Raw genomic sequence first — 12,900 nt, 5'->3', positions numbered from 1 at the left:
ACAAAAATGTACAGTGCTCGGAAACTAAAATGTGAACAGCTACAAACAGCAACGCATGTTTTTTTGCGTAATTACATGGAAGCACTATCTGCAATTGCTCTGTAGCCGGTTTCTAACCGTGGAGTAATCTTAAGTGTACTTTTTAAAATCTGAATTAACCCTTTCAGGGTCAATGACGTACCTGTACGTCCTCCACGAACACCTTCAAAATGGTCAATGACTTACACGTACGTCCTCGCTTGTACATTTAAAAAGCGCACCTCTTTAGATCATTTCTTTCACTTGGCATTTGCTGCCACTGGACGGGAACACGTGGAATGTTTTACTTGTGCCAATGCCTCTCCGTTTTTTTGTTGTTGTTTTTTTTTTTATGGCAACGGCGCGTTGGCTAGCGCTTGCACGGCGGCGGCAAGTTTCGGTTTTCTCCTGCGGCGGCTCCCGCCTGTTGCACACGCTAAAATATCTAGTTATATATGGCTATGTGGTTTCAAATCTCTCAAAGGGTGACCACTTGTTACTCGAGCGTTTATCGCTCACCGCGGCGCGATTACACCTGTTCCCGGGCAGACGTGTATATACACAAACGATACTGCCGTTTTTGCGTTTTCTTTTTTGGAGACCACAAAAGCTCTATCGCACCTTGTTGGCGATAAGACGAAGGCGTCTTAGTTGTTTCGGTTTCCGGACATGCACAAAACCATTTTTCAGTGCGCTTATCTTATTCATGAATAAACATTGTGTATCTTACAACACAAACAATTTTTTCGTCACACACTTTACGGTCACCCCAAAAAAATTAGGACCATTATTTTTTTCGAAATAGGTTCTTTCAGAGAATTTAAATTAGCAATGAAAAAGATCGACCCTGGGGGGTCGCATTTGGCAAAAAAATTCGACCCTCAAAGGGTTAAGCCACTTTTAGAAACGCAGATGAACCTAGCGACAAAACAATGCATTGTTGTAGTTTCAAGATTTCCCGCGTTTTTAACACTATCAAGGAATGGGGTGGGCAATTGGACGTTGTGCTGACAATATTCACACGCCGATAATGGCAGTCGATCCTTGTGTAAAAGTAGTCATACGCACAGAATTCCTGGGTCGTCCGTCCACCGTCTGCTTCAATGCCCTTCTACTACTTGTACCAACGCCACGGTGTATACACTGTGCACACTATATGAAACATTCCTATAGCATTACGGGGGAATTTCATGACCAGAAAAAACGTATTGAAAGACACTAGAAGTACTTAGGTTTCCAGAGCATGGATAAAAGCTCTCCCAATAGTGTTTGTAGTGTCACTGTATCACACAATGACACGTTCTGCAACATGACAGTTTTCATTGTTTCAGCAATGAAAATGTTACCTCAACATGTTCACAAACCCTTAGAGTTTCCTTCCAAAGGACAGCACTTAGGTGTCATTTCCATTTTTGTGTGATCTAATGTTTCAGATTTTGTGTGCCCCATTCGACCTTGGGCCCCATACTACGAGGGTCGATCGAGAAATAAGGTTCCCTAAGAGCTCCAGCCGCACGGGAAGGTGCGAGGCGAAATCCCGTAACACCACTGTGCGCAGCTGTTCCCCCACTCTCGATTCCGCGCTTCGCAGCGCCGCTCAGTATAGGCTCAGCAGCCGTCCGAGATGGAGGTGCCCCTCGTTGCTCCCGCCAAGTGCGAGATTCGTTCGGTAATTCGCTTTTTGCACGCCAAAGGGACTTCACCAGTGGATATTCATTGTCATTTGACAGGTGTATGGCAACAAGTGTATGTCCGTTCAATACGTCCCAAAGTGGTGCAGGCGAGTTTAGTGCCGGTCGGAAGGACGTCCATGATGAAGAATGGAGTTGAAGACCGTCAGTTTCGCTGGCGATTATTGAGATGGTCGAAAGCGAAGTGCTTCAAAACAGGAGATCACCATCCGTGAACTTGTTGCTCGGATTCCTGGGAGTTCTTACAGTACAGCGGAAAGAGCTTTGACTGAGAAATTGGGGTATCACAAGTGTGGTGCCCGATGGGCACCACGTCTTTTGACAGCAGAACACAAGGAGAAACGCCTTTGCCTGTGCTCGCCAGTTTCTTCAACATTGTCAAGAAGGAAGGATTGTTGGACTCCATCGTTACAGGAGACGAAACGTGGGTGTTTCATTTCACTCCCGAAACGAAACAAAAGTCCAAACAATGGCGCCACTCAGGGGCACCAGTCGCAAAGAAGTCCTAACAAACTCCTTCTGCTGGCAAAGTCATGGCCAGTGTGTTTTGGGATTTAAGAGGATACTGCTGATTGATTTCATGGAACCTGGGAGAACAATCAACTCGGACAGTTATTGTGCAACACTAAGAAAACTGAGGCGAGCTATCCAGAACCGCCGGTGAGGACGACCGACCGCCAGTATAACGCTGCTTCACGACAAGGCCCGACCTCATGTCTCCCGTAAAACCCAGGACCTTTTGAAAAAGTTTGGGTGGACTGTCATGTCCCACCCACCGTGCTGTCCGGACCTCGCGCCTAGCGATTATCACTTGTTCCCCAAGTTAAAAGAACACTTGAGTGGCCAACGCTTCCGGAGCGACAATGAAGTCAAAGAAGAGGTGAAACGCTTCCTCAACGGGTTAGTGGCAGAGTTCTATGACATTGGGATACTGAATTGGAGCACCGTCTCCAAAAATGTGTAGAAATAGATGGCAATTATTTCAAAAAATAGAGCAAAGTGTCTTCTTTTGAACGACATACATTGCTAAGAGAATAAAATATGTTGTCTATTTGTAACATTGATGGGAACCTTATTTCTGGATAAACCCTCGTATGTGTGCATAGGGGCACAAAGGCTGCTCTGGTCTCTTTGTAGGCCTTGGTGAGGAATCACAACCGTCTGCTCACTTTTCACAAAGCATTCAATTTCAGGCAGAGTGGCAAGCCCTGGCTAAATTCCCATTTGAGAAATCGTTTCTGTACACTGGCATCACCTACGCTGATTTTGTTTTCACCTGCATCATCTAATGTGGGAACCCGTGCACTAGGCCAACATATTTCTTCTATGATGCAAAACCAAAATTATGGGATCTGATTATGAGGCACGCCGTAGTGGGGGACTCCGGAAATTTGGACCACCCGGGGTTCTTTAACGTGCACCTAAATCTAAGTACACGAGTGTTTTCGCATTTCGCCCCCATCGAAATGCGGCCACCGTGGCGGATGATGCAAAACCATTACCAATTGATACAGGAATGTCTGCGAGCTCATGCGTAGTTATGCTAGACTACAGCAAGTAGAAAATCAGTTTATCTAAACAATACACTTTGCTTCCTGCATTTTCATAACATAGTGCAATGACACGATGTAGCCACACCAAAAATGATAACCTCTATAAAATATAGAAGTTGACAAGTAATGAAAGATGCACAAGACAGCTTTACTACCAAGTGGTAATGAAAAATTGAGAAGATAAACATATGAAACAGGTCCCACTGGAGTCAAGATTGCCTTAAGAAATGGAACACTGATAGAATGCAGCTTGGCCTTGCAGCGATTCTTTGGTAATCATTATTGCCATAAGAGATCTAAGAAGACAAGGCTGTGCTCTAAACTTGATTGAATGTGCTAACTCTGGTGCTGCTTCAGATCCTTATTTTTACCAAATCAGTGAACATGGATGCGGTAATTTTGCAGGCAGTCAAGAGGTTAAGGTGAGTGTCTCTCCCATGCAAAACATACGCCAAACTGTTGGAGAATCGCCGGCGGTGGTGGTGACGAACAGGGGCGCCCCCATTCAATGGGCCACGGCTGCAGAAAAGACGAGCAGACGAAATTTTCAATTAGCGTATGTTGTCACTTGCGATTCAGATGCCCTGCACGTGATCAATGAGAATGCGCTTTCAGCAATAAGGCCATAATACAATTTTATACTGAGCAGCAGTAACCTTGACACAGCACTGTATAAAGCTGACTTGCACTTTAGGCAACATAAAGAGAAAAAGCAATATGCCACATTGTCCTGCCCTGCTACACACTCAACTCAAAAGAATACCTAAAGATTCTGGAGTGTTTATTCCATGCATAGCAGTATTCTTTAGTTCAACATCGTCTATGATTATGATTCCAATATGATTCCTATTTGCAGTGGCTCCTAGGTGTATACATATGAAGGCATCTAATCTACTTAACATTGCAGTTTGTTCCTGCACACCATGCTGATACTAGTGTGAAGGGCCTGGATAATGAACCCCAATTCTGACACTCCGCGCCTACATCAGCAGGATCAGCCGGTTGTGAGTGGTGGCAAAGAAAGGAATCTCTTTATAGCAGCCCTATTCACTGTCCAGTTCAGAGAACCTTTAGCTTGTTAGTCTCTGCTAATCTTGTTTTTATGAACATCATGTAGAATCATTTCTAAGTATAACCATGTAGAAAGAAGTCCTTATTTTTACAAGTTTCAGAAAGCATGAATTATATTTGAATTCAAGCACATAAAACACACTCTCAACTGCACACATCATATTATATACAAAATGCCAAGCATGCAACTTGAGCAATGGTTTAGCAGCTGACACATCTCTATCATAGTGGCATGGCTTCAATCTTCAAAAGGACCAGCGAGGTTATTTTTCTATGCAGAAAGATGAATGCATGACTTGCGTTATACTTTAGAATCTTAGTGGACTGGCTTTTGCTTGACTGCGGATTTCACTTCTCAAAGCATGCACTATGTTTCAAAGAAATACTGAAATTCTACGTAACATCAATTAGGTATAATTTATGAACCTGAATGTAGGGCAAGCAAAGATGAAAGTGGCCAAGAAATTCTTGGAGCAGCTCCGAGAGCAGCAAATTTAGCACTTTGGAACAGGTTTAGAGCATGAGTTGTCCATTCTGAAGCAGCCTGGTAAACCTCAACATGAGTGAATTACAGGCAGATAAAGAAAAAGTGTTGTTTATTTGAATTTGAAGAACACAAGTTAAGGCAGATCAGTTCTACAGAAGACTACAAGGCAAAGGAAGGTTCATGAAAGGCAGAAATTGTCATCCACCCAACTGTAGCATGAAGCAAAAAAAGAAATGCATAAGGGTTCCTTTGAAACCCTTATTTACTCTTTCCCTACCATGGGGAAGCTAGGTGGTTTTTTGTAAGTTACGGCAGAAGTTTTTTTCTGAGGGAACTACTGCACTCAGTATTTAAAGGGGCCCTGAACCACCCCTCGGGCTTGGTCAAATAACATAGTCCGCGTGTAGCATACGCTGTTGTGAACATTTCAGCCTAGTTCTGCTGTCGTACGCGGTCCGTGGAGCTCGCAAGTGGAGCGCGAAGTCACCTTTCTCTCAAACTCTCTCGTTTGAAAAGACCCCGTGATCCTCGCTCTTTTCTGTGTGCTTTATTTCATAATAAAGCACACTCCAATACAAGGCTGCTATTGGTCGCTGCGGTCGGCTATACCGCAGCCGCCGTGAGGTGCCGCCACAAGTCCACTGGCTAAGCGTACTGTGGTTCGCTGAAGACCCGTTTGGCTTACACGTAAGCACCAAAATCAGAAGTCCAAAATGAAATTTGAACTGCGCGCCACAGTGACGTTTTGGAGGTGGAGCGCTCTGGCCCCACCCCACTCGGCTGTAGCCTTCACAGTGCAGGACATTGAAGGAGAAAGGGGAGCACAACGGAGGCCGTGTTTGATTGCCAATAACTCCGCTTCTACTGAACGCATTGAGTACTTTTTGCGGCAAAGTGATTCTGAAATAGCCTATTTTCACTTCAAATGTCTTTCTCCACTTCAATAAAAAGTAGTTCAGAGCCCCTTTAATGTAATGCATAAACAGAAGACAAAATAAATGCACTTTTCACACATAACAGTTTAATTAACTAGATGTTTGTCATAAAATAGATATAAATTGTTAAAATCAAGATTGTACGATAAAATTGAACAAAGTTTGTAAAGACACGCTTGTATGTACTAAGAAAAAAAAATGCTGCGAAAAGTATAAGATATACAAAATGTATTGCCGTCTATTAGGCACTATCTCCGAAAAAAATCAAAAATTTTTATTGAACATGTATTTCGCTACAAAAATTGAACTACAAGCACTACAGTTGGACGTGCCGGGCTGCAGCCACCGATGCTCCGGACTGGTTTACATCATTGTCGCTTTCAGACTCAAAGTTCGACGAAAAGTCAGCGTCCTCCGACTCGCTGCTATTCGATGTATCGATAAGATCAGCCGCAGAGGCAGCGTAATCGCGATATCTGCGATCTCCCGAAGTGCGCGCGCTGTTTCCAGAGCCGGATATTTTTGCGTTATTTGACGATCGCGATACTTCAGAGAGCATTTAAAAATCGCAGCTTGGCGGGAAAAAAGTGAACTGCTTAGAAAACAAAAATATAGTTTCTCCTCTTTCACATCCAATGGCACAGTGTGTCTGTGAGTGGTGCGGAACGTCTGGAAAGCAGCGTTTCAAACCATCGATAGCAGGCAGCCATTTTTACGTTCTCCTTTGACCATCGCGAAACTTCAGAGCATGTTTAAAAATCCCCGCCTCGTACAATAAAAGCGAACTGCTTCGAAAATTAGAAAATAGTTCTCCTCCTTTACGTTCGATAGCGCAGTATGTTCGTGAGTGGCACAGAAGGTCTCGAAAGCGGCATTTCAAAGCATCGATAGAGGGCTAACCATGCCCAATGTACGCCGGTACAGAAAGAGTTATATTACATACAGTTGGACCCCTTTATAAGAGAGACGTACCGGCGAGCAGTTTATGTCTCTTATATGAGGGGTCTCTTATAAGCAGGGTACCAAGTTCTCATTTTCTAACCAGCCCTTATTTTGATATTGGCACCATACAAAAAAAAAAAAAGCACAAAAGAAAGCTATAACCTGTTGAAAGAAAGTTCATTATGTGACATTTGTTGTTAAACTTTGTTACTGGTGAAATAGTTCTCCAGCTTGGTTTGCTTCATGGCTGCGTTGACAGAGTTCTTCAGCACAGCTTCTTCCAGCTTGGTGACAAGGCCGAGAGATCCTTCACGGTCACTGGTCCAAAACTGTATGTGGTGACAAACTCGGCCAAGTACTATCATTACTTCCCCAGAAGTCATTGGTGCTGCACAATCACTTTCGTTACCAGACACATCTGTGGCACTGTCTTCACTTTTCTCATCTTCCTGCACCATCCTGATTATGTTCTCATCACAGAGGTCTTCTGTAACAGGAAGATTGTCATCCGCTTCAACAAAGCCCTGAAATGTGCCCGACTCATTAAGTTCCTCTGAATGATTGTCCAAGATTCTGGCTCCTCATCTACATAAAGTCTTCATCTGCAGTGTCCTCGTCTGTGTCTTCCTGCTGCAGATTAAAACCTGCTTTACGGAAGCACCCTCTCACAGTGCTGCTCTTAACGTCGTTTCAGGAGCCATATAGCATCGCAATTGCTGTCCTCAAGTTGATTGCTGTTTCCCGCTTCTGCAGCATATCAAACAGCAGCCGCTGAACAAGCCATTCTCTGTACTTTGCTTTAACAGCTCTTATGACCCCTTGATCCAGAGGTTGTAGCAAGGACGTCTAGCCGGGTGGGAAATAGGTCACTCAACAACTTTCGATGACGGGGCTTTCATGTGTGCTGAACAGCTGTCTAGAAACATGAGAATTTTGCTGTTTTTCATTGCAATCTTCTGATCAAAACTAGTCAGCCATTTGTTAAAAATCTCAGCTGTCATCCATGCGGCCTTATTTGCAGTGTACTCTACATTCATAGAGTAGTTCTTTAGGCAGCGTGGTTTTTTGGCCTTGCCAATAACCAGAACATTTCTTTTTCAGTTCCGTCCATATTAGTACAGAACATAGCTGTAATATGATCTTTTGACTTTTTGCCTCCACTGTAACCTTGACCAGCAAGGCAAAACATTTTTCCAGGGAGCATTTTGAAAAATATTCCCAACTCATCCAGGTTGAAGACATCGCAAGCCTTCCTCTCAGCAATGTTTACAATGTACCGTCTTTCCAATGCCTTACGGCATTTTTGTCGACAGCTTTGCTTTCGCTGAAACAGCTTTGTAGCTGATTCCATGCCTACGCTTGAAGCGGTCGAACCATCCTTGACTGGCCTCAAACTCAATGCCAAGGCCAAACGCAAGCTGCCTGGCTCTGGCTTGAACCAAGAGTCCGTTCAGCAGTATGTTCTTGCTCCGCACATCCTGTATACACAGAAGCGCTTTTTCTAAGGCAGGATGAGATGACTTACGCAGTTTCGATCTGCTTGCTCCGGTTGGCGCTTCTTTTAACAGCTTCTCTTGTTCGGTCCAAATCCCACCGACCGTCTTTCTGGACAACCCAAATTTCCTGGAGGCGTCAGCTTGCTTCATTCCGCACTTTATATCCACAATGATGTCCAACTTTTTATTGCGATAGCAATTATATGGACACTCAAAAGCAGATTTCTGCCGTCGGCGTCGGCCGTCGCCGTGAGGTTCCGTATGATGTCAATGGAGATGAAAGCGTCGCCGCGCGCCGAACGCTGTATGTGCGAGTGAAAGGGCGCGAGGGGCGGGGCGCGCGCTTTCACGGGGAGTGAACGCACGGCGGAGAACAAATGCACGTTCTGCGCCGTGCAGAACGCGCGGCGCAGAACGCTCTGAGGGCTGCAGAATTAAGCGTCTCTTTCCTCCTTTGAAATCACCATATATGTAGAGCAAACGCGCCTTCTTCCGACGCGCGAGAGGCCGTGGGGGAGGGGGGAGGGGGAGGGAAGGGAGGCGACGTTTAACTGCGGCACCAAGTGCCTATTTATATAAGATGCTACGGCAACAGTCACCAACGCCGCACGCATTTTGAGAGAACGCGGGCAAAACGCCGACAGCGTCGACAGCAGTTCTGCGTGTTGCCGGTGCTGCTGCATGTCCAAGTTTATACAGCTGATAAAGCTAATATCATTACTCTGTATAGCTCTCTACAAATTGGCTATCGCAATTGATGCTTCGCCTTTTAGGTGAAACTGCGAAAACTTTTTGTGACGGTCAGGAAAGTACGGCGCTTGACGGAGCTGTTCCCCATACTGATGCGGTGACAGCCAGGCAACGGCTGTCCGCGTCGAAGAAGCACGTGAAGATCAGTTGCACATGGATCAGTCAGACAACAGCACACAAAGAAAGGAAATTGGAATAGGGCGATGGCGATTTGGCTGTACACTGTAGACAGGGTTGATTGGGTTACGTGCGGACTGACCGGGCTGTTGCGACAGTCGACGGTCCGAGGGTCCACGAAGGTTTCCATGTGTTGGTGCCGTGCCAGGTGCCAAGAGGAGGAGTTATCCAGGGAGATTAGAAAACTGTTTTATATACACTGTACATGGTATTTTACAAGTAGGGCTCCATGATGTTGGAGCCGTCTACGTGCTAACATCTTTGCATGTGGTAGCGTTTACATCTCCGAGCGTTCTACATGGTCGAGCATGCTCTACATCGTCAAGCCTGCTCTACATGGTCAAACCTCAAGCTTGTCTACATGGTGAAGCGTCTCTCACAACACTCAAGTCCCCTGTTTTATCCCTTTCGTTTCCCTCTTTCAGTCGACGAGGGAATACACTGTAGTTCTTTTAGCCAATCAGCATCTTGGATCAGGTGGCCATATCCCGCACGTGATGTGTCGTCGTTTCCCGCCGGGCTCCGCCTCCAATCTTGTTAGGTCGCCCCCGAACACAGGCAGCGGTTGACACCTTGGGAACCGAACGTTGATGTCGTTCCCCCGGGATTGCCAGACACTGGCCCCTTTCAAGATTCGCCTCTCCATAGCGGACAGTTCGCGGAATCAGGGAGGGCGGTGGCTGTCTCGAAAGGGCGCCAGTTTGGCGCGTCGCAATCGACGCCGGACCTCGTTGTGGTTCGGGCGGCGCTGGTAATTCACGGGACCGCACCAAGGGGCGACGCTGCCGTTTAGCCACGCATGAGGTAGCCCGGAGACCAACTGCTAATCCCTCAGTCCCAGGTGACAATTCTCGGCCGCGAGAAAGGGGCGCCAGGTTGGAGCGTCTGAGTCGGCGCCGGCCTCCTGTGTCCCGAAGGACCGCCAGACACAACAGCACCCCCGCCGCCAGATGATGCATCGGGAGGTCGAGTTGTTCCATGCAGCTCGGCCGGTTTGATGCCTGCTTCGCTCAACCCCATGGGGCCGCTGCTTCCAGGAATGATGATCTTCCCGCCAAAGGCCTCTTCATAGGTGGGCTCTGACTGGGCTGCAGAAATGACAAGCTCCAAGCTCCAAGGAGCGACCTTTGTCAGCCACACACAATGCTGCAAGCGCCACTGCAAGCCACTCTCATCGCCAGACTTTACCAATTCCAAAAATCTGACTGCCCCTATCTAAAGAAAACCCTGAAACACAAGGTGCTCGTTGATCCGGACAAGTGCCAAAAAACTTCCGATGATGTGTCTTCGCAAACAGACACCGACTGGGTTTATGTAATGAAGCTAAGTAATTATGAATTAGAGCTTCCACAGATCAGGAAGGCGAAGGGAGAGCTGGCCTTCAGTAATTCATAGTCCGTAACACTTAGCACAAGAGAGCTACATAATCATTACCCAATGCCAATATACTAGATAAACAAATGGACAAACCATCTACGACTTATTACAAACTCGTGCAAAAGCTCCGGTCATCAACTTGCGCAACCTGCGCGTGACCTTCTAAACTATTGCAACCCTGACACTAAGTCTATAGCTGACACCAAGTGTACAGCTGTCGTCGCGTAAACACACCCCTTTAATCTGTGGGTCAAACCCGAGCCGAAAAGGCTAACAACTTAACAAAACTGCGACATTCTTTACACCTGTCAAACATTCAACACCCATCTCCCACAAAATGAGTACAAAAGAAGAAAATGCTACCCGTCTTCCCTGTTTAGGTATTCTCCGGCCCTAATCGCACCCCTTTCTTTCAAACGAACTCGAGGGGGTCGCGCATTCCGGGGATTTCGCAAGGCGCCGTTGCGAAGAAGGCAAAAGCCACTAATTCGCCTGACACATCCGGTAGCTGTGACCTTAGGACAACCGCTTCCAAGTACGGGGAGGGCGATACATTGACAGACCCGTGCGCGCACTGTCCCATTATCTGCTACGCAGACCCCTTTCTTTTCCCCCGCCAGTGATCGGCCACTGTAACAGCCTACAGGACGCTTCCCTTTGTCCCTCTGCTTACAATGCGCTGTACCCGAGGCGGTTAGGCGACAGTTACCATCCCTCTGTCTACAGTGCACTTTACGCGCTGCGGTCAGGCGACGGTCACTACGCCTGAGTCTTCGGGAAACTCTCCGTTTCGCGACGTGGGTCATGCCGATCCCCGATCTTAGCAAACGCCTAAGCTTAGGGTTTACCCTCCGTCGCTTTTTCGCCGTCTCTGGCTGGATCGTGACCTTAGCGCATCTACTAATGTCGTCTTGGCGCTTCGCAAGTTTGACTCTAAGCGCCTCGACCGCGTTCGCCTTTCTCGTCCTGCGCTTACGCCTTTTTCGTTTGGCATGCTTCGCAGAGCCTGCGGCATCGGCACACGCCCTTGAAATTTCGTTACCCTTTTGGGTTTCACAGTGCGACTGCCGTTCCAATAGAGCATAACCAGATTTGATCTTTGAGCATGTTAGCTCGTCATCAAGTCTATCTTCAACTGGCCTAGCTCCATTACTGCCGTCGATAGCATGCAAAACTTCTCGCTGGCCTTCGAAGTCGGCCCTTGCTTCCAAAACAGCTTCGCTAAACGGCGAAACAAGGGTTTCTTCGCGCTTGTCACTATTTCCGTTAACGACGGGCACCACAGCCCTCTCAGCGCTGTCTGAACAATCTTTGTCACTGCCATCTTGGCCTTCGAAGTCGGCCCCTGGTTCTAGGGCGGGAAAACCACCGCTCTCTTCGGTGACCGCATTCACCTCGCTTCCGGCTACTAACACGTCTAACTCATCACTGCTTACAGCTGCCTCTGGAATCGTTCCATGGTCCTGTGACCGCTGCTCAATAGGGAATAAGCCTATCAGTCCCTGAGTCTCCTCACGTGCTTTTGCCCTGAAAGCTACCTTGCTGGAGATGGATTTTCCCGGTTCCCTCAGCATTTGCTCCGACCTATTCAAGAAGCAATGCGTGACCTTGTCTTGCAGGATGGCCGAAATTCCGCCGCCGTACACACTTGGCCTAAAGGGCCTTCCGTTTCTGGTGCGAGAAATCCGCCGCTCTCTTCGTTTTGTGTGTGTGCCACTTGCATCACACCTTTTCGAAAGCTTTCTACACTAGTCCTCTCAGTGCTAATGTTACCTTCGACAGGCTCGGCTTTTTCACTGTCTTTTGGGCCTTCGAAGTCGGCCTGCCATGCTACACCAAAGCGCCTGAACAAAGCCCTCTTAGCCCTGTCGTAGTCGCGCGCTTTCTCCTCGGACAAACAATGCATAAAACACGCGCCTACACTAAACGGGAGAAGTGCTCCTAATCGCTCAGCCCACAAGTCCCGGCTGACACCCTCTTTCTCACACACTCGTTCAAAACCGGCGAGGAAATTAACAATACCCTCGTCTGTCTCGAAAGTGTGGAGCTGGCGTCGCGCTGTCCGCCATCTGAGCATCTGATTTTCCCGTTCGAGCTCTTTCATCCTAAGAGCGTGCCGTTGCGCTGCCTCTTGCTCGCGCCTCTCGCGAATTTCGGCATCGTGCTTGCGCCTTTCTGCTTCTTCACGCTCACGCCTCTCGCGCTTCTCAACAGCTTCAAGCTCGCGCCTCTTGCACTCCTCTGCCTTTTGGTTTCTTTCCTGAATTGTCTCCCAAGCTTCATCAGCTTCCTCGACCGTCACCTCTTCTACCTTCATGACGTCGAGAACCGCTTCTTTCGTTTTTGCGGAGTCGACCGAAATGCCTAACTCCTCGCAAATAAGAAGGAGGTCCTGCACTCTGA

The 12,900-nt window shown here is 47.3% G+C and overlaps 1 protein-coding gene across 4 annotated transcripts in view; it reads right to left on the bottom strand.

Annotated features, from left to right (window-relative positions):
- LOC119464431 (protein PAT1 homolog 1-like) overlaps positions 1-12,900 on the bottom strand; it is a 224,640-nt gene that overhangs the window by 157,895 nt on the left and 53,845 nt on the right. For 3 of the 4 annotated variants that reach the window (XM_049656362.1, XM_049656363.1, XM_049656364.1), the window contains exon 5: positions 3,713-3,781. The exons of the other annotated variant lie outside the window; for it this stretch is intronic. In XM_049656362.1, the coding sequence (XP_049512319.1) occupies positions 3,713-3,781 (69 nt within the window). The remainder of the gene's footprint in view (positions 1-3,712; positions 3,782-12,900) is intronic. 4 annotated transcript variants of the gene reach the window in all.

This window comes from Dermacentor silvarum, chromosome 9 (assembly GCF_013339745.2).
Source record: "Dermacentor silvarum isolate Dsil-2018 chromosome 9, BIME_Dsil_1.4, whole genome shotgun sequence".
Lineage (NCBI taxonomy): Eukaryota > Metazoa > Arthropoda > Arachnida > Ixodida > Ixodidae > Dermacentor > Dermacentor silvarum.
Note: the sequence above shows the minus strand (reverse complement) of the source record. Positions and strands in the feature narration are given on the sequence as shown.